The sequence below is a fragment of the Malurus melanocephalus genome, unplaced genomic scaffold, assembly GCF_030028575.1.
Source record: "Malurus melanocephalus ecotype Western Australia unplaced genomic scaffold, MMel_1.1 scaffold_731, whole genome shotgun sequence".
Taxonomy (NCBI): Eukaryota; Metazoa; Chordata; class Aves; order Passeriformes; family Maluridae; genus Malurus; species Malurus melanocephalus.
Window position 1 is genome coordinate 125,543 of NW_026623963.1, and position 24,626 is coordinate 150,168.

The following is a 24,626-nucleotide window of genomic DNA, read 5'->3' on the forward strand; positions in this document are numbered from 1 at the left end:
ACTGCAGACAGGCATTTGGGCTGCCCTACTGACAGCTCTACTTTGGGGACACATGTTCCCCACAGGGACAGCCTAAGTCACTGCAGAGTCATTAACTGGGGAGATGGGGTTTTATTTGCCTGTTTTTTCCCACATTGAGCATAAGTAGTAATTTCAGGAAGACTGTGGTGCTGAGTAACATCAGCACTGTGGCAGGAGGAGCTGCTGTTGGAGCTGTTCTGTGCTCTCCTCCACTGTATGGAAGCACAGGTCCAGAATGACACCAGCTACAGGCTGAATTAGCAGCTGGGAAAGTAAACCCATTCCTGCTTTCTCTTCCCCCTGCCCTACTTTTATCTTCTCTTGCTGTGAATCTTTGTGGTTATCAGACAGGTCAGGAGCCAGCGTGCCCTGGAGGACTCTTAACTAGGTCATGTTTTTTGGGGGTGCTGTGTTAAGAATTAAGTGCATCTAAGGCTGTCCTCCTCAGTCTTGCTAGAGAAGTGGGGGACATGGAGCATGTCCAGTATTTTATGGAGCAGGGAATTTTCCTGCTGCATCCATTTTGTRAGGTAGAAAACAAGATAACAGCAGGAATTAAACCTGCTTGGCCATTGATTCCACAGTCAGGGACCTGAACTAGGGGGATCAGAGACAGTATCTTTAATGAGCCCAAAACAAGCACGTGGAAATCTAACCCTCACTAACTCCAATTTAATTGATGTCATACAGCCAATTAATCTTCATTTTCACAATTAATAAAATAACCCAAAACCTTTCTTGACATGAGAAGTACACTTGAACAATTTATCACAGCACGTTAAAACCATGAGCCAAAAAGCTTTGTCTTAAATGTTAAATTAACATGAGTGCTGACAATTTTAGGAATTGTGAGGCTAGCAAGTTCCTTTGTGTTTTTTGTGTTCGCCCTGGGAGCAGAGCCACAGTAACCTCAGGCTCTGATGAATTTTTGTTCCCACAGAGCATGTTCATCTTTAAAATTGCATAAAAGTCTCCTYTTGCAAGCAGGTCCAACCACCAGTGAATTATTCAGGGGGTTGAGGATGTTTTTGACTTGTTACTTGGTCTGTAATGGAAGGATTGAAGGGTAAATAAGGAGCCCCAGGTGGGTGAGGACAGATGACCCATCTGGATGTGCCCAGTATGTTTGCATCTCTGTATCCCAGTGGAACAAGGGTGCTCAGGTGTGAGTTCCCCTTGTGCTTTAGCAGGACTTGGTCTGCTATATCCAATGTGGGCATGAAGCTACTTATTCTTACTCAATAAGATTCTGAGTGAGTCCTTTTGCAAAGGACTGATGGATAGAATGAGGAATGGACAGATTGTATAGAATCTGARAAAAAACAGACACATGGCAGGTTTGGCCCGGTGTGTTCCCAAAACAGCCACACTTATGCCTCTGAGGAGTGTGTGTAAAGCCAGAGAAAGCATTCATGCATTATGTAGTATTTTCAAAGTGTGGAGGATGCTGAGACACCTCCATCCTGGAAATTATTTCAAGTTTGCTGGCAGCATTTCATGTGTGCTGGTTTTCCACCCACCTCCCTCACAGAAGATCTGACTATAAAAATTAAGCAGAGCTGGTTTATGCAGCCCATGAAGAGCCAATGTCAGACCACTCTGCTTTCCTCAGTATCACAGCACAAGGCTTGGCCCATGTGTCTAGTTGGAGATAATGGAGGTGGCATGAAGCACACATATCACAGGTGTCCTCAGGGCTATGCTGGGACAAGAGTATGTGTTGTGCTGTCCCCAAATAACCATTTGTATCTTCCTGCTAAAACAACTTGCTGTCYCCTGTTCTTATGCACTTCACACACTGTAGGTGGCAAAGGGACAGGAGCACAGGTGCAGACAAAACCTGCATGTGTGTTACTCCCCAGTCGAGTTGTGCTGGAGGGAAGGATGACACTCTTTATATACTTTGGTTATGTAGCAGGGTTTTTTTCCTACAGCTCTTAAAATTCATGTGTTTCTGCAGGAGAAACAGGTGGTAGTCACAGCTTTCCCTCCCTCTGGAGCTGGCTACTTTCCCAGAACAAAGCAGGTTGTTTCCAAAATGGGCAGCTTTGGTAGAACCAAGTACAGTAAATTTTCAAATACCCTGGTATTGTTAAAAATTTCCTGTGCTTTGTTGAGTCCAGCTTAAGTACTTTGAGCTTCCTGTTCAGTATCCTGAAGTGACTCTATTAATTCTTTGTATCTCCTTGTTCCCAAATCTTCAGTGTGCAATCATCTTATCCTACCTGTGTCAGCCAGTTGCCTCGATGGTGGGCCTCAGTGACCTGAGGCTCAGAGGTTGTTCGTTCTGGTTTCACACAGTGTTGGTGATTTAGGTGTTCCCACAGCCAGTCAGGGAGCCCAGCACAGTCAGGAGAGGGAGCAGTGCTGGCAGCAGTACCTTGGCTGCTGGGTGCAGCAGTGCCCAGGCTTGCAGCTTCCATCCAGGATTGCTGTTGCTATAAACAGGAGCTGGGGTGCATGTAGATCAGCTGGSATTAATCTGTCCTCACAGTTGGGAGGCAGGAGACTTTAACCCTGAGAGGTGCTTGGTAGGAGAAGGAGTGAGTACCACAAAGCAGATCTGTTCAGCTATCCTGCATTCAGCTTACCAGCAGCCCTGGGTCAAACCTGGGATGGGAGGAATGGCAGGACTCAGCACTCAGCACGTGTGGTGTGGAGCCGAGAAGGTGCATATCCCATGCAGGCAAATCTCATGAAGGGCTTTTCAGGCCATAGCAATTTACATGTTTGAAGATAAAGAGCCTTAGCTTTGTTGGACCAGGGCTGGTGTACCCTGCTTGGAGAATGCTGAGGCAGGCCCTACTCCTCAGGAAAGGAGCGTTGTGCGATGGCTCAGCCCTGCAGTGCAGTGACAGAGATGTATTGAGCACACRCTGTTACGTTCTTGCAGCATGTGTGATGTATTGTGCACCTTCCAAACAAACCTGATGCAGTCTCCACAGAGCTCAGTGCAGGAGTTAAACTCCTTTATGTTTTCTCTCTGGTGCATGACAAATCCATGCATCATTTTCAGTGGAATGTGTTGTCGTATAACTTGCCTCAGGAGAGGGAGGATGGGGAATGGATGCTGTGCTGCATGCTCTGAACACATTTCTGCCAGGAGCTCCTGCTGGTGTAGCCAGTGTTCTGGGTGGAGTAATCCTTGTCCTGTATCCTGATGGRAGCATCAGTGAGGCCACCACAGCATGGCACTGATTTAGGTACCTTGATAKTCTGYAGCTTCCTCACAAGGGACAGCAGAGGGGCAGCACCAATCTTTGCTCTCTGTGACCAGGGACAGGACCTGAAGGAATGGCTGGAGCTGTGTCAGGAGAGGGTCAGGCTGGGTATCAAGGAAAGGTTCTTCCCCCAGAGGGTGGTCATGCACTGCCCAGGCTCCCCCAGGAATGGTCACAGCCCYAAGGCTGCCAGAGCTCCAGGAGCATTTGGGCGATGCTCTCAGGTATTGGATTGTTGTGGTGCCCTGGGCAGGGCCAGGAGTTGAACTCAATGATCCTTTTTATTCCTAGGATACCATGGTTCTGTGGTGCTATGACAGCAATCTTGGGGGACAGGCAGTGGACAACATGTGACAGCCAGGCTCCTRCATGGTTGGGATTGCAGCCTTTAGTCCAGACCTCTGGAATGAGTGAGGTGAATCTTTCCCGGCCAGTTTCATGTGGTGTACAGGAGAAACATTTTACCTCACCCTTGAATAGATGATGATTTTGTTTGTACTGTTGAATTTCTTCCTATTTCTGTTATTTGGGATCATCCAGTTCTATCTGTTATCTTGTTCCTGTCCTCCTCTCTGTTGATGTTGCCTCACTAATTCTGCTTTTTTAGTAATGCCCTTGATCTCCACTTTAGGCAGTTATTTAGGAAGGACTGATAGTTTTCCAATTCAAGTAACGACTTCCTGAGGCTATTGTTCCCTAGGGCTCCAGACACTACTGGTTGCAAACTATATTATTTTGTTCTTTAAAATTGTATCAGGTTACTGCCCTAAAATAGGAGATTATATCTCAAGGAGGCTTAGAGTCTCTTAGCCCCTGCTGTTTGTGTTCTGCTCAGTAGTCAGTCTAGTGAAGGTTCTGGCTGGCTCAGGTCCCTGAAGGATGGGGTCATGCTCTGTGTGGGAGAGGAGGCTCTGCTTTGACATTCTCATTGCCTGGAGCACAACCAAGTCTGTCTTGCTGAACCCAGAGCCTCTATGCACAAATTCATTAAGCTTAATTAAATGAGAGGCAAGACCAGGATGTGCTGAATACTATACAGGATGCTTCACTTTGGGTGTCCTCTCTATATCTCTCAGCTGTGCAGCATGTGGCAGACCTGATTTTCAGACCATTTCRTGGCAAGAGCTTGTCTCTGTCAGCGTTTCTCTGCACACAGCTTGTGAACAGGCTGCTGACCCTGTAGGCTGCAGAGGGAGGCTTGGGTTAGGCTTGGGTTTCTTTTGGGAAAGAGCATTTTGCTCTCTGTGGTGGTACAAGCATTCATGCTCTTCCAGTTAGGAGCCCAGCCAGGACCATACGCAGCTGCAGAGCTCTTGCTGCTTGGCTCCAGTACCTCCCACACAGGGGGAGTATGTGCAGGGGAGAGCCTGCATGTGGATCTGCACCCTGCAAGAAGGATGATGGCAGACAATCTTCTCAGAGGCTTCGGGACAGCTCTTTTCTTTTGATGTTCAAGGATTCTCTTCTCAAATCCATTCTTGGCTGATAAAAAGGTTATTATAGCAGCTGGGTGTTCTTGAGCACTRTGATTTCTTCTGCAGAATCTAAAAGTGTGCCATTCTTTAGAGCACTTACTCCTTTAGAGATGTGTCCAACAACTTCAGGYTGCATTTCAAGCCCTGGCATGTTATAGTCTTGTCTATTCAGGGATTTCCTAGTAGTGTTGCAAATGTAAGTTTCATTCTGCAGTGCACAGCAGGTTGGGATTCTGCACACCTGGATGCAGATCGGGTGAGTTCAGCTCATGTGGGTAAACCAGGTTTATTGTGACSCAGGAAGTCACAGCATCACTGGAAGCAGATCCAGACCCCCCCAGCTCAGCACACAGCCAGATAAAAAGGGCTTATATAAAGGAGGGAGAGGGCCTTTTTATATGGGCAGGTAGTGACAGGACAAGGGGCAGAAATTTTAACCTGACAGAGTGTGGGGCTAGATGGGAAGAAATTCTTTCCTGTGGGGTGGTGAGACACTGGCACAGGGTGCCCAGATAAGTTGTGACTGCGCCATCCCTGGAAGYGTCCAAGGCCAGGTTGGACTTGGAACAACCTGGTCTAGTGGAGGTTGTCCCTGTCCATGGCACGGGTTGGAATAAGATGGGCTTTAAGGTCCCTCCCAACCCAAACCAGTCTGGGATTCTGAGCTTCTCTGTTCCTTATATTTGTAATTTATCTTTCCCACAGCTTTCTGGAAATGATGGAAGCCCGAAGTCAAGGACACACGTCACCACTAGCGACGAATGGGCAGAGCCCCTCCTCTGGCTCCCAGTCACCCATTGTACCCCCAAGCTCTACATCGACGGGCAGCTCCAGCCCTGGCACCCCCCAGCCGCCGCTGCCACTCGCCACAAGCTGCACCATCTCTCCCGACCCCGGCCCATCTTTGTCACCAGTGCCTGTTCCCGAGGCTCCGCAGCCCCTCGCTCCTGCCGCAGCTCCTCCAGCCCCGCCGGCCGCAGCCCCCCCGCCCAAGCGCGGCATCATCGCGCGGCTCTTCGGGTCATCCCCCGCGCCAGAGCCCGCTCCTCCCCAGCCAGGTAGGTGCTGCTGCCCCATGCAGGCAGGGTGTGACCCGTGGGCTGTGGGCCTTCCACTGTTTTAACTTCATTTTTTCCTTGTGAGAGGCTGAGCAGACAGGTGTGAGAAGGTCACAGGCACCGTGCATGTGCAGCAGATGTCCAGGGAGACTTGGGCTGTCATTCTCTGTTTTTCTCCTGATCAGTGTTTTGGTTTGTCTCTGTGCTGGATGGGGACTGTGTCCAGCCAGCTGGGTGGTGGCTGTGGCATGCTTAAGAGGAGGGTTCTGAGCACACAGGAGTCACTAATAAAATAAATAAAACGTCAGGCTCTTACCAGGAGTACAAATACCTCTTGAATAGCAAGAAAAATGGCCAGAGAAGCTATTTGAAGTGCACATGTGACGGTCTGGAGGAGCTCCTGTGTATAACAGAGAGAAGCAGAGTGCTGTATTTAAAGGTTATTCAGCCAGAAATGATCAYGTAGGTCCAGGCTCCACAGCAAATCCCCTCTGGGGAAATCTGCTCCTTCAACACAGGTCTGGGTGGAGAGAGCCCTTGGCTCCTGCCTCAGCGCTGGTAGCTGGCAGAGTAGCACAGCCTTTGGTTTGGACTCTGCTGGACAGAGTGCCAGGTTGGAGGCATCAAGGGTTTGTTGCATATAATTTTACTGATTTGGACCATAGTTTGCCTGTCACCTTCACTTTGTTTGCAGAATTAACTGGAGCTGCAGAGCTGGCACTGCCTAAAAATCATGACATAGTTTGAGTCACCCTTTGGAAATACCTTCCCTCTCACACTGGCTCGCAGTGCTGAGACACCCACAGAGAGAAAGGAGGAGGTGCTGGGAACATGGGTTGCAATTTCAGATGTTGAAATTATTCAGTTTTAGATCTGCACACAGTATTCTGCATCCTTTGCCTCTTCCCAGATATGACACAGTGCACCCATTTTGGTTTGTTTATGACTTTTCCTACCCAGAGAAAACRAAACAAAAAACAAAGAGGAGCAGATGTTAGAATTTCCTTGTCAGTAAAAAAACCTTTGTCATCTTGGCCTGCAGAAAAAAAAGGCAAGTGGTCTACTACACTATTACTACCAGTGTTACAGTTGTTTGGTTTGRGGTTTCCCTTTTTCTTCTCTTTTTTTAGTTCTTTCTTAGCTTGACAGCTGTTTTGTACTTGTGACTTACAGCCCTGATATCTCAGAATGCTTAGGGACAGTTGCAAAAGGCAGCCAGGAAGAGGTGATGTGTCAGTTTTGCGAGGTTTCTGTAGTGTGCCAAGGGCCTGCACCTCCACTGAAACATACCCAGGGACCAGTTCACCAGAAAGCAGCTGAAAAATCATTGTTATGAAATAATATTTGATTTTTCTGGGAGCTGCTATTTGTTTATTTATTTGTTTACTTGGTTGTTTATTTATTTATTTGTTTGTTTATTTAAGCTTTCTCTTGAAGTCTTGGAGTAGTAATTCTTTTGGCTGAGGTTTAGCTTACACCAGTGCTGCTCTATGGCATTAGTGGTAGTGTTTATATGCAAAAGTGATCTGACAGTTGTGCTAAGGAGAGCAAAATCTAGATAAAAAGACACAAATCCTGTTTTACCCAAAATAAAAGAGTCTAGATGTGAAGTGCAGTGTGAGCAGAGGAAAAAAAATATTGCAAATGCTGAAAAGGTTAATCACTTCAGGCTTCTCAGTTATGCTAATTTCATGAGTTTTCATCCTGATACCTCAAGATGGGTAAAGATGTTTCTACAAATAAACTGTCTTAGAGTCAGTCTCTATTTGAGGTAGCTCTTGAGCTTTTATTTATACAGAACATCTAAGAGCACAGTGTGAACAATGCTGCCTTGGACAGTTACAGCTGGAAAAAGCAAGAAGATAGGAGAGGGTGRACTGAAGAGTCTGGAAAAGGTAAGGACAGTGAAGGGACATCCCTCAGGAGCAGTGCACATAGCACAGTTATAATAAAACCTATGTTACAGTCTGTTGCTGCATTCGCTGGAGAGCAGAGCCAGCCCTTGCCAGAGAGGTTTTCAGTCTGTCTAAGAGCCTGGGTCAGCCTGGTGCATTCTAAACCACAGCAACCATATCTGCTAGTGCCTTCATGTCAGAGTCCAGGCTGCTTCATATCCTGTTCATAACCTTCCTTTTCCCTTGCTGTGGAGCCAAGGTCCTGCCTTGTGGCTGCTGCCACCCTGGGCAGCACAGATCTGCAGAAACAATTTCTGTCTTGCTTGTGGTGACGCCCATGTTTTACAACTCCTGTCACTAATGCAGATCCTGCTGCAGCCACTCCTCCCCACAACCCTGCAGCCCCTGCCAAGGTACAGAGTGTGGAGGATTTTGTTCCTGAGGACAGYCTGGACCACAGCTTTCTGGAAGACCCAGCGCCACAGAAAGACAAAGGGAAACCACAGGCCAAGCACCATGTGGATAGTGAAAGGTAAGGAAAGGTGGGTGGAGGGCAGATGGCACAGGGATGCACCTGGATGTGCAGCCTGGCTAACGTGATTGCCATTCCATGATCCCAGAGCAATTAACTGCCCCAGAGCCTTTCTGGCTATAGTATAATCAGTCACAGCATTCAGTGTCTCCCACGTAGGGACAGAGACTCTCTGGGAAGGAGGAACAGAGGAAAAGCCTTTTATCACMTTCCTGATGTTGCTGTCTTGCTTTGTGCTCAGGTCAAACCACTCGGCTTTTTGGGTGAGGAAGGGATTTTCCTTCTGGCCAAACACACTGAATCATTTCAGATATTTTCCTTCTGGAACATMGTGCACTTTGCAGGGATATTGTGTTTTGGTTAATGAATGTCTTCCTTCTGCAGAGGCACGAAGTGTGGCCAAACTCATTTGTGACCTGGTACTGTCATTCCTGAGTGACTATAAAGGGGTTTGGGGTTTGTTGGAGGATGCTTGAGGACACTCCATAGCTCTGTGAGATTCTGGAAGGAAGGATGGAGAAGATCATGCTCCTTTGGGAGTGTCACTACATGATTGCCTGCAGATTCCAAAAGACTCTTAGGGGCATCTTTTTCTCTGTCTGCATCTGATGTTTCTTCCCAACGTTTTCTCTCTAAAATGGAGATACAAGGATTTGATGGATGGTGTGGAATGGGTTGGATATTCACCTCCAGAGAGTAGTGACCTATGCCTCAGTGTCTGGTTAAAGATGGGAGTGTCCTTCTGGATATGTACTGGGACATGCACTTCATCCATGACACAGACTGGGGGATCGAGGGCACCCTCAGCAGGGTTATCMACGACACCAAGCTGAGTGGTGTGAGTGAYACTCCTGAAGGACAGGCTGTCATTCAGAACCTGGACAAACACAAGAGGTGCCCCATAGGAACCTCACCAAGGCCAAGCTCAAGGTGCTGCACCTGGGTCGGGGCAACCCCCAAGACCAGTCCAGGCTGGAGGGTGRGAGAGCAGCCCYGGGGAGAAGGATTGGGGGTGCTGGAGGGTAAAAGCTGGACATGCCCCAGCCTTGAAGCCCCCCATGTCCTGGGCTGATCCTCTAGCATGGGCAGCAGRGGAGGAGGGGATTCTGCCCTGCTCAGGTGAGACCCCACCTGCAGAGCTGCCTCCATCCCTGGGGACCAACATCAGCAGGAGGTGGAGCTTCTGGAGTGAGTCCAAAGGAGGCCACAGAAATGCTCCAAGGGCTTGAGCCCCCCTGCTCTGGAACCAAGCTGGGAGAGCTGGAGGTGTTCACYTGAAGATAAGGCTCTGGGAGACCTTTTTGTGGCCCTTCAGTATTTCAGGAAAGATAAGGACAGAGGTTTTAGCAGGGCCTGTTGCAATAGGACAAGAAATGGTGGTTTTAAACTAAAACRGGAGATTCAGACTAGGTATAAGGAAGAAGTTTTTTRCAAYGAGGGTAATGAGGCCCTGGCACAGGTTACCCRGGCAAATGGTGGATGCCTCATCYCTGGAAACGTTCCCAGTCAGACTGGACAGGGCTCTGAGCAACCTGATCCAGTTGAAAAYGTCCCTGCTTCAGTGCAGAGAGTTGGAACAAGCTGAGCTTTAAGGTCCCTTCCAACCCAAACCAGTCTGTGATTCTATAATTATCTCCTCCAAATGGCAGAGCTGTGCTTATGCCATAAGCTGGATTTTCTCTTTTTTTTACCTTTTTTTCTTTTCCAGCCTTTGATGTTTTCTAACCAAAAAAAGGGAAAGAGGATTGTGTATACTGAGCTACTCAGACAAGAGGATGTACAGCRAGCTGTCTGAAAGCAGACTGTCTCATAAGAGGTGACCTAAGCATACTCTCAGGCTCTATATCCCTTTGCTCAGAATATTCCTTGCCTGCTGCCTCTTGTCATCAACATTAGATTAACCAGGAGAGTAATTAAGTGCTGACACTACTCATCTGTGAATGTGGTGGATTCTGCATCTTTTGACATCTTTATCATGATCCAGTGTTCTCTGCTTCAACCACAGCAAGTTTAAATCAGTGCTGTGTGTGAGGCTCAATGCCTGTGTAATGCAGGTCAGCCTGAATCATCATCCCTTGTGATGGCAGARCACGTGGATGTTTTATTAAAACGAAAAAAAAAAGGCAAGAAAAAAGTGGTGGTTGCTAGCAGCATGCTGGCCTACAAAGYGACTTGCTCGTGGCTGTGGCAGAGCTGGGATATTTTTCTGGGTTTAACAAGGAATTCTCAGGAGAGCCAAGCTTGACCTTCTGAGGGACTGGGTCCTGAGATGCCCTCAGAGCTCTGGAGCTGCAKTTCTGCTGTGGGYAGGTGGCTGATCTTTCACAAAGCCTTCTCTGCTGCAGATTGTCAGTCAGTGTAAGCAAATAGATGTTGAATGGTATAAAAAGTAAAACATGCTGGACAAGGGTGCAAGGACCCTGCTCCTTGGTTTAGAGTTCATCCTTTGATCACAGGGATGCCCAGTGCAGTCAGAAGGAGCTCTGTTTTCCTGGGAGAAGATCTTGCAGCACATCCCTGCTAATTCACTTGCTCATTATTCCTCTGCAACCTGGTATCCATGGTTCGCATGGTTTCTCCTATATATCACACAGTTTTCTCAGTGTTCTGGCAATTTTCCATTCTGTTACTTGCCAAAAAGGGCCTAGTAGAATGAGGCAGATGTGCTAAAATTCAGATATGCTGATGTGGTTCTGACCATCACCTGCAATAACTTTTCCTTCAGGATGCCAGTTACAGCCCCATGGTAGCCAGGAGCAACATTCCAGTTCTGTAAGCACTGTCCTCCATAATAAGCTTCTGCTGCAGTGAGGAGGTGGTTCTAATTGCCACAAAATCTGCTGCAAAAATCTATCTCTGACCTAAAGAATACAGTAGATCTGTGAAATCACTCAAACCTCAGGGAGATCTGATTGGTTTTAAAAAATAGAATCCTGGAAGCTGCTTTCCCCCTGAATCTGAGTGAGGAGCAAAGCCTGAGAATGTCCCAGCAAGATGCATTCAGGTCTCGTGGTCATTTTGAAGCAGATACTTGAGTGTTGAGCTTACACAGCTCACCGGCATTCSTTCTGGGTATGCTGGAACCAAGAGCAAGCTCCAGAACTGAAGTGTCATTGAAGATGTGGCGGAAGAATGGGCCATGTTTCAAGAATTTGTGAAGTTACTTCTACCCAAATAAGAGGAATTGCCTTGGCGASTGTGAGCAGGAGTCCTGCAGGGAACTCCAAGAACACCTCAGTGCACTGAGGTTTCATGTGCAGAGCAGAGGTACATTCACAGGGTTGGAAGGCAGCTTGGGGGTCATCCAGTTCAACCTCTCCCTCATCCTGGTCCACTCAGAGCTGGTTTCCCAGAACTGTTTCCGGAGGGTTTTTTGGTATCTCCATAGATGGAGAATCCACAACCTCTCTGGCAACCTGTGCCAGTGCCCAGGCAGTGGAAAAAGTGTTTCCTGATGTTCATAGGGAACCTTCTGAGTTTTACTTTGTGTCCCTTGTGTTTTGTCCTGGCACTGGGCAGCACTGAATATAGCATGCTTCCATCCTCTGTACCTCCTTCAGCTATTTAAATACCCTTATAAGGTCTCTCCCAAGGCATCTCCAGACTAAGCAGTCCTGGCTTTCATATGGGAGAGCCTTTCCTCACTTGAGCAATGCTCCARTCAATCATCCTCGTGGCCTTTCTCTCCACTGTGCCCATGTCTTTCTGTAATGAGGAGCACCCAGAGCTGGGCTCCAGCTGTGGCCTCACCAGTGCTGAGCAGAGGGGTGGGATCACCTCCCTGACCTGTTGGCAGTGCTTTGCCTCATGAAGATCAGGATACCATTTGCCTTCTTGGCAGCAGGGGCACCTTGTTCAACTTGGCACCCCCCAAGCTGATGACCCCCTCATCATGTATTGATGCACGGGGTTGTTCCTCCCCAGGTGTAGGACTTCACTCTTCTCCTTGCTGAACTTCAGAAGGTTCCGGTCACCCCATTCTCAGTGTGTCCAGGTCYCTCTGAGTGTCAGCACAACCCTTCTGGCACATCAGTCACTCCTCAAGTTTGGGGTCACTGCAGCCTTGCTGAGGGTACATTCTGCTCGTCATCCACATCATTAAKGAAGGTGATAAAAAGGACTGGGCCCCATATTAATCCCTGTGGTGCATTGCTGGTTTCTGGCTGCTAAGCAGACTTCATGCCCAAGTTTACTCTCCTGAACTCCAGCTTGCTTTTTRCCTTCCTCCCTGCCCTTAGGATCCTGAACTTCACCAAGGCTGCCTTTCACCTTCACCCTCACTCATTTCTTGTGGGTGAGGTCCAGCAGAACATCTCTCACTGGCTCCTCTGCCCCTTGGAGGAGAAGTTACCTTTAGTGYACTCGGGGGACCTCATGCATTGTCCACATCTTGCTGTCTTGCCCCTCTGGCAGATCCTGGGTTGGTTGAAGTCCATGAGGGCCAGGGCCTGTGAGCATGAGGCTGCTCCTGTCTGTTTTGTACAGAAGAGCTATTCTTCCCAGCACCAGAGCAACCTGTTGCAGGCACCCTCTATGGTGTTACCTTTACCTGTTCTTTCTTGAGCCCTGACCCCTGAGCTCTCAGCTGGCTCCTCCTCCCTCCCCAGCAGAGCTCACTGTGCTCCAGCTGCTCCCCCACATGGAGGACAGTTCCTCAGGAAGGAGGGTGATGTCTGGTCCTGCTGGAAACTGGATGTTGTGCTGTGTCACTGAACTGCTTCCTGAGCTCTGGGACATGCTTGCTGCCAAACATAGGAATTAGTTGCTCTCCTTGAGCTTCAGAAAGGCTGTTAAGYGTGGCATTTGCTGAAGTAGGGAATTCTTGATTCTTTTGCAGTGGTGTTTTGTGAACTTCCCATTCCCTGCTCCATAACATCTCTAAAACAACAGAGCAACAATTGACCTGGATAAGTAATGTTAAAAAAGCCACATTTTTTTCCTGAAATATGCTGTCAGTGAAGAGCAGGACTGTTCTCCCCAAAGATCAGACAGCTGTGGAACCTTCCAGCACTTACTGACAGCTCTTGGCGTTGCTATAGCTAAATCCCAGCACAGGTCTRAGAAGATGGAGTCTTGGGTTTTGTTTAATGGCATGGTGTGGTTCTCTGACTTGCAGTACAGAACTCCCCGAATCAGTTTCTTTATCAGTTAATTAGGAAGGTATTTCAGTCTYCCAATTTGCTCTTTCAGAACTTAATTTAAGTTTAATTAAGAGTTAAAGCTGCTCTTTAACCTGATGCCCCGAGCCAGCGAATATGTGAGTGCACCAGAGGAGCTAACCTGGCTCCAAAGCATCGTGCCTTTGGCTCCTGTTGGGTCAGGCTGGCCTGGATCCCTGGCAGGGCTGGAGGTGTCTGAAAGCCTGTYAATGCTTTACCTGACAGTGTTCCTGATCTTTCTTTTCTGCATCCTTAGACATTTATCTTAAACAGGGGTTAGATTTCTGTGTCCTTACATCTGAAGGGCTTTGAACTGCTTCTTTGCTTTTATGGGTCTGTTATGGATTCAGTGGTGCCCAGCTGCRCCAGCCCAAGGGAGGGAAGCCAAGGTTCACAGTGGAGGCCAACATCTTCTAGAACAGCCACACAGACTCATCCTGTAGCATGGGATTCTGCTGTGGGATTCCCCCAGCTTACCTGCTGTATTAGATCTTGCGATTTTTCTCTTTCTTTAGCCCCAAAAAAGAGTGTGGCAAGAGCTCCCAGCGCTGCGGGAGCACAGCCAACCCAGGTTTGAGGATGTGAGTTCAGGCTGCAGCAGGGTTTGTTTCCTCCCCATCAGCCGAGATGCTGGAGGCTCACTGAAGACACCCCCGTGAGCTGTGCGGTCTCTAGCACAGAGCAGACCTCAGCAGCATCATTTTTGGGGGTACCTGCACCTAGAAACATGCTGGCTCAGTGCTCACACCAGCTTGGCAGTGCTTCAAGGGCTGGAGGGAGTGGTGCAATGTGCTTGGGTTTGCATGCTTTGCCTTCCTTCCAGCTGGAACCTCAGGACCACAAGCTGATCCTAATTTTGCCTTGTCAGAGCATGTTTATACTGCAGCAGTGATCTTCCTGATATATATTCACTCCACTGCTCTGCTCTTACACTGTCACTCAGGAATCTGTGTTGGCTGGAGATGGAGGCAGGGTTTTCACTGCGAAGAGACATGACCCACTTTGGCAAGGGGGKGTACACATGTGGCTGTTCTATTCGGACTGGGAAAAGTGGAAATGCTGCAGCTCTGTATGGAATGTGGAAGGACAGTGGCAGCAATCTCTGAAGAGCCCCTGTGCCTAAYAGAGCAGTGATGTGTTAAAGAAAGGCAGTGTGTCTAGTTGAGAATAATATCCTGCCATTTTTAGGATGCAACTCCATTTTCTTTTCAGTGCATTTCAAGAGGAAATCTTGCCAGTGCTTTGAAAACCAGAGGAATCACTCACTTGACATTCCTCCAGCCTTGGGGGCTGGTTGGGCACCAGTTTTCCTCTTCTTTGTGTGGTTGGGCTGTGTGCCTGCRTCCTGGCATGGTGTGAGAGCCACAGTGTTAGTGATGAAGGGGCTCTTCAGCAGCCTGGCYGTGCTCAGCTGGGCACTGAGCAGGTCCTGAGAGCAGAGGCATCCACGCCAAGAGCAGAAGGAGGGCTGATGTTGGCCCTGGTTGTGACACTCTAGCCCAGACAAGCACTGGTTGTGATCACTGTGCTGCTCCAGGTGTCATTGGCGTGGTGTCCTATTGTCACAAACACATCCAGTGTCTGTTGGCAGATGTATTAACTCTTCAAAACTATGTTGTAAAGCAGTACTCAGCGATACAGAGGAGCCCCAGTGAGCAGTTACTATCATCCCAACTGTTTAGRGTTTTTCTTATTTCACCAGCACACCATACTCCACTCTCTTCCAGTGCTTGTCCTGTGCKAGTTACTGGGAGCACCACCTACTTCCAGTTTAAGGATTTTTTATGTCTCTACAATCTATTCTGTTCTGAGTTAAAATATTTTTTTGTCCCTGTGTAAAAATGAAGGCTGTATTTGTAAAATCGAGGTGGCATCATTAAAAGGGCAGTGACTCACGTGTAGGGTAATCGGGAAAGAGCTGGGTATCTCTTGTGGATAGAGCAAATAGAACAAGGAAAGGTGATGCAAAGGCTCATCAGCTGAGCCTGGGGAAAATACCTATATTTCTGACATGAACAAATTTTTCAGGAAATGTTAAAATTGAATCCTAGGGACATTCACACAAGAATCTTCACTTTCAGCTGCAAAGCTCTCTCAAGCTGCCTCTGAACATAGAACTGTGCTACATCCAGGGAGGCTGACAGACTCCCAGCTCTGTTAGTGTGTCCTTAGGTTAATTTAATTTGGGCAATGTTACGKTGTCTGGGTATCTGCCTGCTTCAGGGAGCACCACAGAAATAGAAATTATTCCAGGAAGCTAATAGCTGCCAGTGAACTCCCATAGCAAGGACAGTGTATGATCAGGTTTAATTACAGGATGTGGAGATGAAGGCAGGCAGCCCATGGTTTGACTGACTGATCCTTGCATGGTGGATGGAGCTCCATGTTCTGATGGAGCAGAGGCTACAGGCTGCCCTGTACTGAGGCTCACCTTTTCCAGCCACTCATTTCCAGCTTGAGGGACAGCAGCTGCTACGTGACACATGCTGCTGTGGCCCATGTGGTGCAAGGCTCATGCCACTGCTGCTGCCTGCAGTGACCAGGTCCTGCCTTAGCTGGGCAGTGACCAGGTCCTGCCTTAGCTGGGCAGGGGCAGGGGAAGCCTGGCAGTGCACAGAATCACCAAATCACAGGGTCACCAAATCACCAACTGATTTGTGTTGGAAGGGACTTTGAAGCTCATCTCATTCCACCCTCTGTCATGGACAGGGACCCCTTCCATTATCCCCCAGGTTGCTTCAAACCCTGTCCAGCCAGGCTTGGACAGTTCCAGGGATAGGGCAGCCACARCTTCTCTGGGCACYCTGTGCCAGGGCCTCCCCACCCTCCCAGGGAACAATTTCTTCCTGATATCCYATCTAACCCTGCCCTCCTTCAGCCTAAAAGACATTGTCCCTCCTGGCCCTTGTTCAAAGTCCCTTTAGAGGTCTCTTGRAGCCCCTTTAGGCATTGTCGTGGGYTCTAACATCTCCCCAGAGCCTTTTCTTCTCCAGGCTTAACTATCCCAGTTTTCAGCCTGTCTTCATAGCAGAGGTGCTCCAGCCCTTTAATCATCAGCTGCCCCAGACTGAGGACATGTCCCCTGAAGCTGGCTGTAAAAGCCAGGCCAGCTTCAGTCTCTGTGCAGGGGGAGGCAGATCTGCCCAGCACATTCTGGGGTGCATGTCTGATCACTCTCTGTTTTGCAGCGATGGAGAGGCACCCCGGGGGAACCCCATGGTTGCAGGTTTCCAAGACGACCTGGATGTGGATGACAAAATCCCCAGCAGACCAATGCTGGCAGCAGAACGGGTGCCCAGCAAGAACATCACCCTCTCCAGTGAGGAGGAGGAAGAGGAAGAGGTGAAGGACTCTAAGGTCATCCTCATACCTGATGGAGACAAAAATACGGAGCAGGAAAAAAAACGGTACAAASCACAGGCTGAAGTGTGGGGTTCTGCTGGCAAAYCTGGACCTCTCCTGTGTCCTGCTASTGACTGTGGCCKTTGGGAAGTCTTGATGTCTCTCTGCCTGTTCTTCAGCTGTGAGCTGGGGCTGTAGTTACTGTAGGTGTAACTGCTGTGTGCAGTGTTGTCCTGCCCTGTGCCTTGGGRTACTGTGCTCCTTTGGCCCCTGGGGCAGCTCTGCTTGGGACTATCTGCCTGCTTCTCCTCAAATTTGAACAAGWGCCTGGAACTGAGCACCAGAATGGYTGTTTGTGGTGGTGTGGGGAGGAKAGAGGAGTCAAGTCTTGGGTGACRGTGTGGAGTCACTCACCACACCCTGTGCTGGGTACAATGAGCTGGGTCATGTTCTCCACATAGTGCATCCTGTGGGGTGAGGGTCAGGATTAGAGCTAGGGATACCAGGATTTCCTCAGCCTGAGTGGTGCGTTTGACCACATGCCCCCGTAGGATGCACTGCCTCTTCCAGTGGGATGCACAATGCAGCCCTTGAGGCAGGCTCAGCTGTTAATTGTGCTTTGCTCCGCAAAATAGGGGGGACAGGCTCTAACAACTTGTTTCTTTCTTCTCAGGTCTTCCAGAAATTCTCTGAAACCACAGAGTGAAGCAATTTTGACCAAAGCAACTGACTCGAAGCCTCCTGACAGTTTACCTCCCCGTTCTGAGTCTGAACGAAACAGCAGCAGCAAAGGCAATATGAGCCAGGCAGGTTCCKCTGCTGCCCCCACAGCAGCAGCCCAAGCCTCGAAGGCCTCTGCACAAAACAAAGGACTTGCTTCCAGGCAGAAAGTGGTCAAAGAGGAGAAGCCTGAGGAGTCTGACAGTGATCAAGAGGGACCAATAGCTACTCAGATGCTCTCATTTGTTATGGATGACCCAGACTTTGAAAGTGAGGATTCTGAAAGCCAGAAGAAGAAAATGGTAAATAACAAGTCCATGTTGCTGTGAGTTGTGCCGAGCTGAGCTGGAAGGGTTGAGGAATCTCCCTGACCAGAGCCTTCATCTGCTTTCCCCTCCCTCAGCAGCAGTCGGAGCAAGGCAGCCGGCAGAGATTGATGTGAGCACAAACCCAGCAATGCTCTGAGTGTGGAAGCCACGTGGCAGCAAGAACCGTAAAATCACAGATCCATAGAATACCCTGAGTTTGTAGGGACCCAGAAGGATCCAGCTTCTGGCCCTACACAGACACTCCAAGAATCCCACCCTGCCCCTGAAAGCATTGTCCAAACACTGCTGGAGCTCTGGCAGCCCTGGGGAGCTCCCAGTGGCTGTGACCAGTCYCTGAGGAGCCTGTTCAGGCCACTGTCTGGGGGAAGAACCTTTTCCTGATATCCAGCCTAGATCTTCCCTGACACTAGGTTTGTGTTTACAAACACAAACAAAATCTGTGCTTGTGTGTTTTACTGTGCTGTTTATTCTCAGCCAGGCCAGCAGTGTGGGAGATACAAAATACAWAGCTACTGGGTTTTCACCTGAACTTTAAACATGCAGAAAGGGTGTCTCTGCCAGAAAGAGTGAGCTACTTGCAGTGAATCCAGCAATAAAAAGGCCATCATAAAATGTGCTTGGCAAAGCTTTAAGGGAAGAAGAAAGGTCTGCTTGGCAAGGACTTTCCAGGATAGCAGAGGTAGCTGTAAGTTCTGTCACATTCAGCACAGTCTGTTCAAACACAGGATGCCCCCAGAGCCCACTCACCTCCCTTGTATTACAGGTGGAGAAAAGACTTCTGCCCATCTTCCCTGCACTGGTCAGAGCTTGCTGCATGGCTTGACCTGTACTCACAACCTGCAGAGCAGTCTCTGGAAACGGCTAGTAGTGATTTGGGATGGGCAGTGGCTGTTCAAGGATCCTGATGTCTGGGTTAGCTGGTGTTCAGGGTGTTTCCCTGTGTTTGCATCATTCCAGAATCCTATAGAAAGGGCTGTTGTCCCAGTTTCTTTGACCTTGCTTATGTGTCATGCTGTTCATTAATGTCATGCTCCATTCATTTTGCATCTTCACTTCCTGCTTTTCTTGGTAATTTAATATGAAAGCAGAAGTGTTTGGAGTAAGTTTCCATCTCTTGCATGCACCCATGAGAAGCAGCAGTGTGAGGGAATGCCTGGCACAGGGAATGCTCCATAACAGGTGAGTGCTTTCCTACTGCAAGGTGTATTGGTCAGGCAAACCATGAGCAAGGTGGGCACATTGCCTTGACCAGCAGCGCAGCAAGGCCACGTTCCATCAGTGTAAGAGGATACAAGGCATGCTGAAGAAGATCAGTTGGCAGGTATCAGAAGATCATTGAACTGAATTTCCATTCCCATCATGCAGAGACAGGATTTTTTGGRTGATTTCCAGGCTCTGCAGCATCCTAGGTTTTGGCCCACATTGAAGGGGCAGATTTGCCCTGGTAGCACATTCCCTTTTGGCTCGATGAAGGGAATTATTCTGCAAACACACTCTGCTTCCTCAGCCTTGCTGCCTCTGGTACCCATARAGCTGCACAGCAAAATGCTCTCAGGGCTGGAGAGGAGTTTTCAGTCTATTAGATTGGATTTTCCCAAAACAGAGCTGCCTCCCCTGGGCAGGAAGAAGCTGATGCTGGTGAGCTAACAGAGTTGAAGGTCTCATTTAATCCCTTTACATTGGGAATTTGATTTCAGCAGCCCCGGTGTGAAATTCTCAGAACATYCTTGCCAGTACCAGTGCAACTGAGGCATTTTATCAAGGCAAAAATTAGAGCTCATAAGATCCAGGGCATTGATTTCCAGGCAATAACRGGTCAGTTCAGCTGCCATTTCCTTCCCTCCTCCCAGCTTCCTGACATCTGACATTTCTGTGTGCAAAATGGTTAGAGATCTTGGTTGAAACATTTGTCAGYGTTGTCTGCCTTTGCTTGTCTCTAGGATGAATTCCCAGTGCGGGAAGATCTCTCTGAAATATCTGATGATGATACCTCTCTGGCAAAGCCACCCCAACCTGTGAAATCAACAGTCCCATCCTTTAAACTGAAAAATGACTCAGATCTCTTTGGCTTGGGTATGGAAGAAGCTGGTCCCAAGGAGAGCAGTGAGGAAGGTAAAGCTCACACCTTATTTCTTCCCTTCTTCTGCTTTTGTTGTCAGGCATCTGGTTTTTCCAAAGTGTTTCCAGGGTGTCAGCAAACCAATTTGCACTAAATAAAATACCCTCTAACTTCATGCAGTGCCCTATCTGAGTCTGTAATCTGGTTTAACATAGCATAAATAACTCTTAAGTTTTTCCCCMTGAGGAGGTGAACTTGGCTTGTCCCTGGCACCARAAGCACATCTTTCACAAGCTGCAAGCAGAAGCACATCTTTCACAAGCTGCTGCTGTGTAAGGCTTCCTGCTTAGCCTTGTGTGCCTGGGAAGTGGTGTTCAGCATTTCATTGCAGTGTCCACCCTCTCCAGAATTCGGATCAACTTGAGCAAAATGCTCTGACATACCCTGCCAATTTCCTGTTCTATTTTYGGGAAAGATGGGGTGGGATCCTGATCACAGGATTCAACCCGGCCTTTATTTTTCCCCCCTTTCCCTGAGGGAACAAATCGTACTCATGCAAATTCCTGCTGTCTAGGCATTACTGCAAAGCAACTTCCTGTAGACCTGCCCCAGTGTCAGCATGAGAGATGGGAAGTTAAAGATTTAAGGAGGGGAAAAAAGCTGTGAGCAGCACCAGAGAGAGCTCCTTGAATATCTGTTCAAAAAGTGTGAGCAAGGCCATGGTTCCACTGGCTTGTCACTTTGAGATGCTGAACAGCAGAGCTTGAAATAGCTGTAAGTGCATCTGCAGAGGCCCAGGTCAATAATTTAACTTCAGTTTAGATTCTTAAATAATTAAACGTGGGTTCCTCCTATCTCTTCTTTTGGTAATAAATATAAAACCATCTTTTGGTCGTCAGTGATTGGAGCTTGACTAGCAATTAGATTTCTCCATGGCTGCCTTTACACATCAGCTRAGGAAAAAGGCATGTGTAGGTAAGAGTGACAGTCACATAGCACATGTGAAATGTGCTGCTGACTTTTAGCCTCTTGTGAAGCAGCCAAAATATAGTCTAGTCCAAGGAGATTCTGTGCAAAGGCAGTGGACTCTCAACAGCCAAGTCACCAGCCACAGTCATGTGGGACACATGACAGRGATGGACTCTGGAACTCATTTGACAGTGTGCAAGTGTTCACCCCTGTAGAGCAGGGCTGCAGCAGGGATGCTTTGGGAATGTAATTTTCATACACAGTGTGAGCAGCAGTGAGTGTTGGCCTATCAGGGTGTCGCATCTGCTGACACTGTGTCCTCGATTGTCCTCAGAGAAGATGCCCAGGAGGATTTTCATCAGAGGAAAACTGTTCCCAGGAGCTCTTCTTCAGTTCTGGAAATAACAATCCAGTCCCGAAGTTGGCCTTTGGAGCAGTTTGTGGAGCTGGCCACTAGATGTATGTCTTAGTAGCTGTGACACAGTGAATGCTAGGTCAGTGTTAGTAACACAGATCATATAATGCTTATAATTAAACAAGACGGATATGACTGAGGGAGGGTGTGACTGCTGGGGCCTGTCTTTTCCCAGAGGGGCACAGTTTGTCCTAGGCTGTTGCCATTGCTTTTGCCTGTGGCTCCAGGATGGAGCATTTTGTTTTCAAATGAGAAATGAGAAAATGAGGCCGGGATAGAATTGTAGCTCTTACTATTTAAATTGATTAAACATAACGGGGCTTTTTCTGTTTTAACAGATAAACAACCTTCTAAGGAGAAAAAGAAGAAAAAAAAGAAAAGCAAAGAGGTACTGTTTAATTCCTCAGATCTGCCATCTTACCCACCTGTCAAGAATAGGGGTGTCCTTCTGTGGTGTCCTCCAGGGACTTRGTGGACTCCCTTCCATGCTCACATCCTGCAGCTGATCTGTGCCTCCCAGGCTCTGCAGACCACTGAACTTCAAGCTTTTAGAGCAGTTGAAGTTTGAAAAGAGAGTGTGTGAGTTTGTAAAATACAGGATGAGGCAGAGCACTGCATCTCTTCTGGACTATGTTTTCATAGCAYCACGATTTTCCAAGCAGAGGGGTGTCCACAACAGACCTAATCTCAGAGTTAGTGAGGGAAGTCAGCAGGAGRTTTTGTCTGTGCATTTAAGCCTGTCCAATAGCATGGTATTGTTGGGCACAAACTGCCTGACAGACCAGTGCCCTTATAATCCAGATGGTCYGTCTGTTTTTCTGTCCAAACTCACAGAAGGGTCTTCTGGTGCTTCAMTCTAAGTAAGATTCCTGATCCAATTGAAGATGTCCCTGCCTGTGGCARGGGGGTTGGACTAGGTGACATTTAAAAGGTCCTTTCCAAATCAAACCATTCTTCAGAACCAGGTGTCAGGGCAATATATCCTGGGTCTCTGGCTCATTCACAGAATTTGCTAATAAAAATGTTCTCATTTTACAGGAAGAGGACAAGTCAGTGAAAAAGAAGAGCAAACACAAGAAGAGCAAAGAGAAGGAGGAGAGCAAAGAGGAGAAAGAGAAAAAGAAAAAGAAAAAGAAGAGCAAGGAGAAAAGCAGCGAGATAGATGAACTTGAGGCTTTTCTTGGCGGAGGAGGAGCCGGCATGAGCAAACTACAGGGCGGGGGGGACTACGAGGAGCTGTAGTTAGGCTGCGAGTGGACTCTGCACCATGGCTGTCTCCATCTTCTCTGACAAGTCACCCCAGGACAGGCACAGATGTGTAAAGCTTTGGCCCTCTGCTCTCTCAAACAAGAGTGAGCAAAACAGAAGCTTTCCATCTGTGTGTGCTGCTCTGGTGTGTCGTCACACAAAGAAAACCCAGCTGAGATGTACATGAGCCAGGGGAAGGTTCAGGGCATGGCTCCCACGCCTGCTTCCAGGCTGTCGATTTTGCTCCTTGCAGAGATGCCCCATCAGGTCACTGGCAGGTTGTGGTGCAAGGGGACCTGCCTCCTGCTCTGWCCCTGCTTCATTCCACTCCTGCACACCTGAAACTCCTGTCTTATTAAGAGGAGAGCAACAAAACATGCCGCATGAATACATCATGCTCGATTGTCTCGAGTCTTTAACTTCTTGTCCTTCCTATTTTTTAAGAAGAATGGTGATACTGGCCATTGCTTCACCCACCAGTTGATGAGCTTTAAGTCAAGCAGATCATGCTATGGTACAGCTCTCTAAAGCAGCAGGCACAGGGACAGAGTGAGAGAGAGTGTGTGATTGTTGAAGTCCTTTGAATGGGACCTTTCTGCACAGCAGCTTAATTAGCCCTCACTGGTGCTGCTGTTGGAATTCATGAAGCCCGYTGATTTCCATGGCCCCAGTGTCTCAGACACTACATGTAAGCTGCTATGCAGTTTTGGAAAACAATGAAAAGTGCAAAGCTAACCTGAAAGAGAGAGAAAAATCAGTGTTTTTCTGCATTTCCCATTCCTGAATTTGCATATTCCAGAATTCCCTGCTGCTGGGACCTCTCAGGGACATGACTCCATGTGGAAATGAAGATATCCAGAGCTTCAGAATTGGCTACAGGGCAGTGTTGGCATGGCAAGGCATTTGCTTCTCAGGCATTTTACATTAAGGCTGTAAACCCCAGCTGCTGCTCTGTGCCGAGAGGGACCMGCACTGCAGCTCCGCAGTGTCCGTCCTGCACCAGCTTCTCTCCATCCTGCAGCCAGAAAGAGTACTGCCTTTCCTGCCCCAAGCAGAGAGCCTCCTCTGTCCCATGAGTTTGGGAAGCCTTCTAGTTTTTGCTTTGAACTTAAACCCATGGATTGGTACCTGCTCAGCAGCCGTTGGATGGGCTTTGGCCCTTTGGCACTCACCTGTGTCTCAGTGAGCAGCCCSTGTGTTTGATGGAGCTGCTCAGTTCTCTGTGCCCCTCCTGGTTTGGGTCTGGGGTCCCTTGCTCAGCTCAGACAATGAAGCTTCCTCCGGGTTCTGTGCGTTACATTCCCCTCTTGCTTGTAAGTTGATTTGAGGTTGGGTTTTGTTCTCCCTCACCCCTTTTTGTTGTAAAATGTCAGCCATGAAATCCAATCTGGAGTTTCCTATTGCATCCCTGTAAAGCAATGTGTTCTTTTGATCCATTATCCACTCCGGAGTTGTCTTGACCAGCAGGCATTTCCTGCTCCATTTTTCTTGCGCCCAAAATGCACTTGTAACCATTTCTCTATAAAGCAAACTGGTTTTTTGCTGCATGAGCAGTGTATTGTTCAGCTTTGTCTGCCATTAGCATTTGCCTTCTCTCAGCATTCCAAGCGGCACTGCGGGGAAATTGCATGGGACAGTTCAAACTTTGCACATCTGGGGAGGGAAAGGAAGATTGAGACAGGACCCATTTGCAGCCCCTCTTGGGCAGAGGCAGGTGGAAGCTCCAGCCTCAGCTGCTGCGATCCCAAAAATGCTTCTGTTCCATCAGGATTTTGGGTCATGTTCCATTTTTGCATCGGAAAACCCTGGTACAGTCCATTCTGGCTATGAAGCTCTATTGTACATCTGCCTCTACACATCTTCTCCCCCAGATCCCACGTACCTGGGCTTGGGGGCTGTGTGTCCCTCCTTGTGCTGCTGCACTCCCACACYTCGTGGGACAGGGCGCTGAATTAAAAATCGTTCAAAAAAAAATGGAGCTGAACATAAAAACCATGAGTTCTTCCCTCAAAACTGAAGTCTGCCCTGAGAGAGCTGTTGTTTCCCACAGTGTAGAGGGGGCAGTGGTTTTGAGGTGTGGGTACAGGGGGCCACACTGGTGCCCAATCCCTGCTGACACTGGTGCTGGCCTCGGTGTGTGTGGCTCGTGCCAGGTTTGCTGCCAAAGGAGCCTTCACATTCCC

At 48.4% G+C, this 24,626-nt stretch overlaps 1 protein-coding gene across 1 annotated transcript in view; it reads left to right on the forward strand.

The window, feature by feature from the left end:
- The window catches only part of RABL6 (RAB, member RAS oncogene family like 6), a 54,570-nt gene extending 30,580 nt beyond the window's left edge, over nucleotides 1-23,990 (forward strand). Inside the window, exons 9-15 of the mRNA XM_057384676.1 lie at nucleotides 5,423-5,775; nucleotides 8,037-8,202; nucleotides 16,550-16,768; nucleotides 17,377-17,725; nucleotides 19,693-19,864; nucleotides 21,534-21,583; nucleotides 22,234-23,990. Of these exons, the coding sequence (XP_057240659.1) occupies nucleotides 5,423-5,775; nucleotides 8,037-8,202; nucleotides 16,550-16,768; nucleotides 17,377-17,725; nucleotides 19,693-19,864; nucleotides 21,534-21,583; nucleotides 22,234-22,437 (1,513 nt within the window). The 3' untranslated portion in view covers nucleotides 22,438-23,990. The remainder of the gene's footprint in view (nucleotides 1-5,422; nucleotides 5,776-8,036; nucleotides 8,203-16,549; nucleotides 16,769-17,376; nucleotides 17,726-19,692; nucleotides 19,865-21,533; nucleotides 21,584-22,233) is intronic.
- Nucleotides 23,991-24,626: the final 636 nt, after the last annotated feature.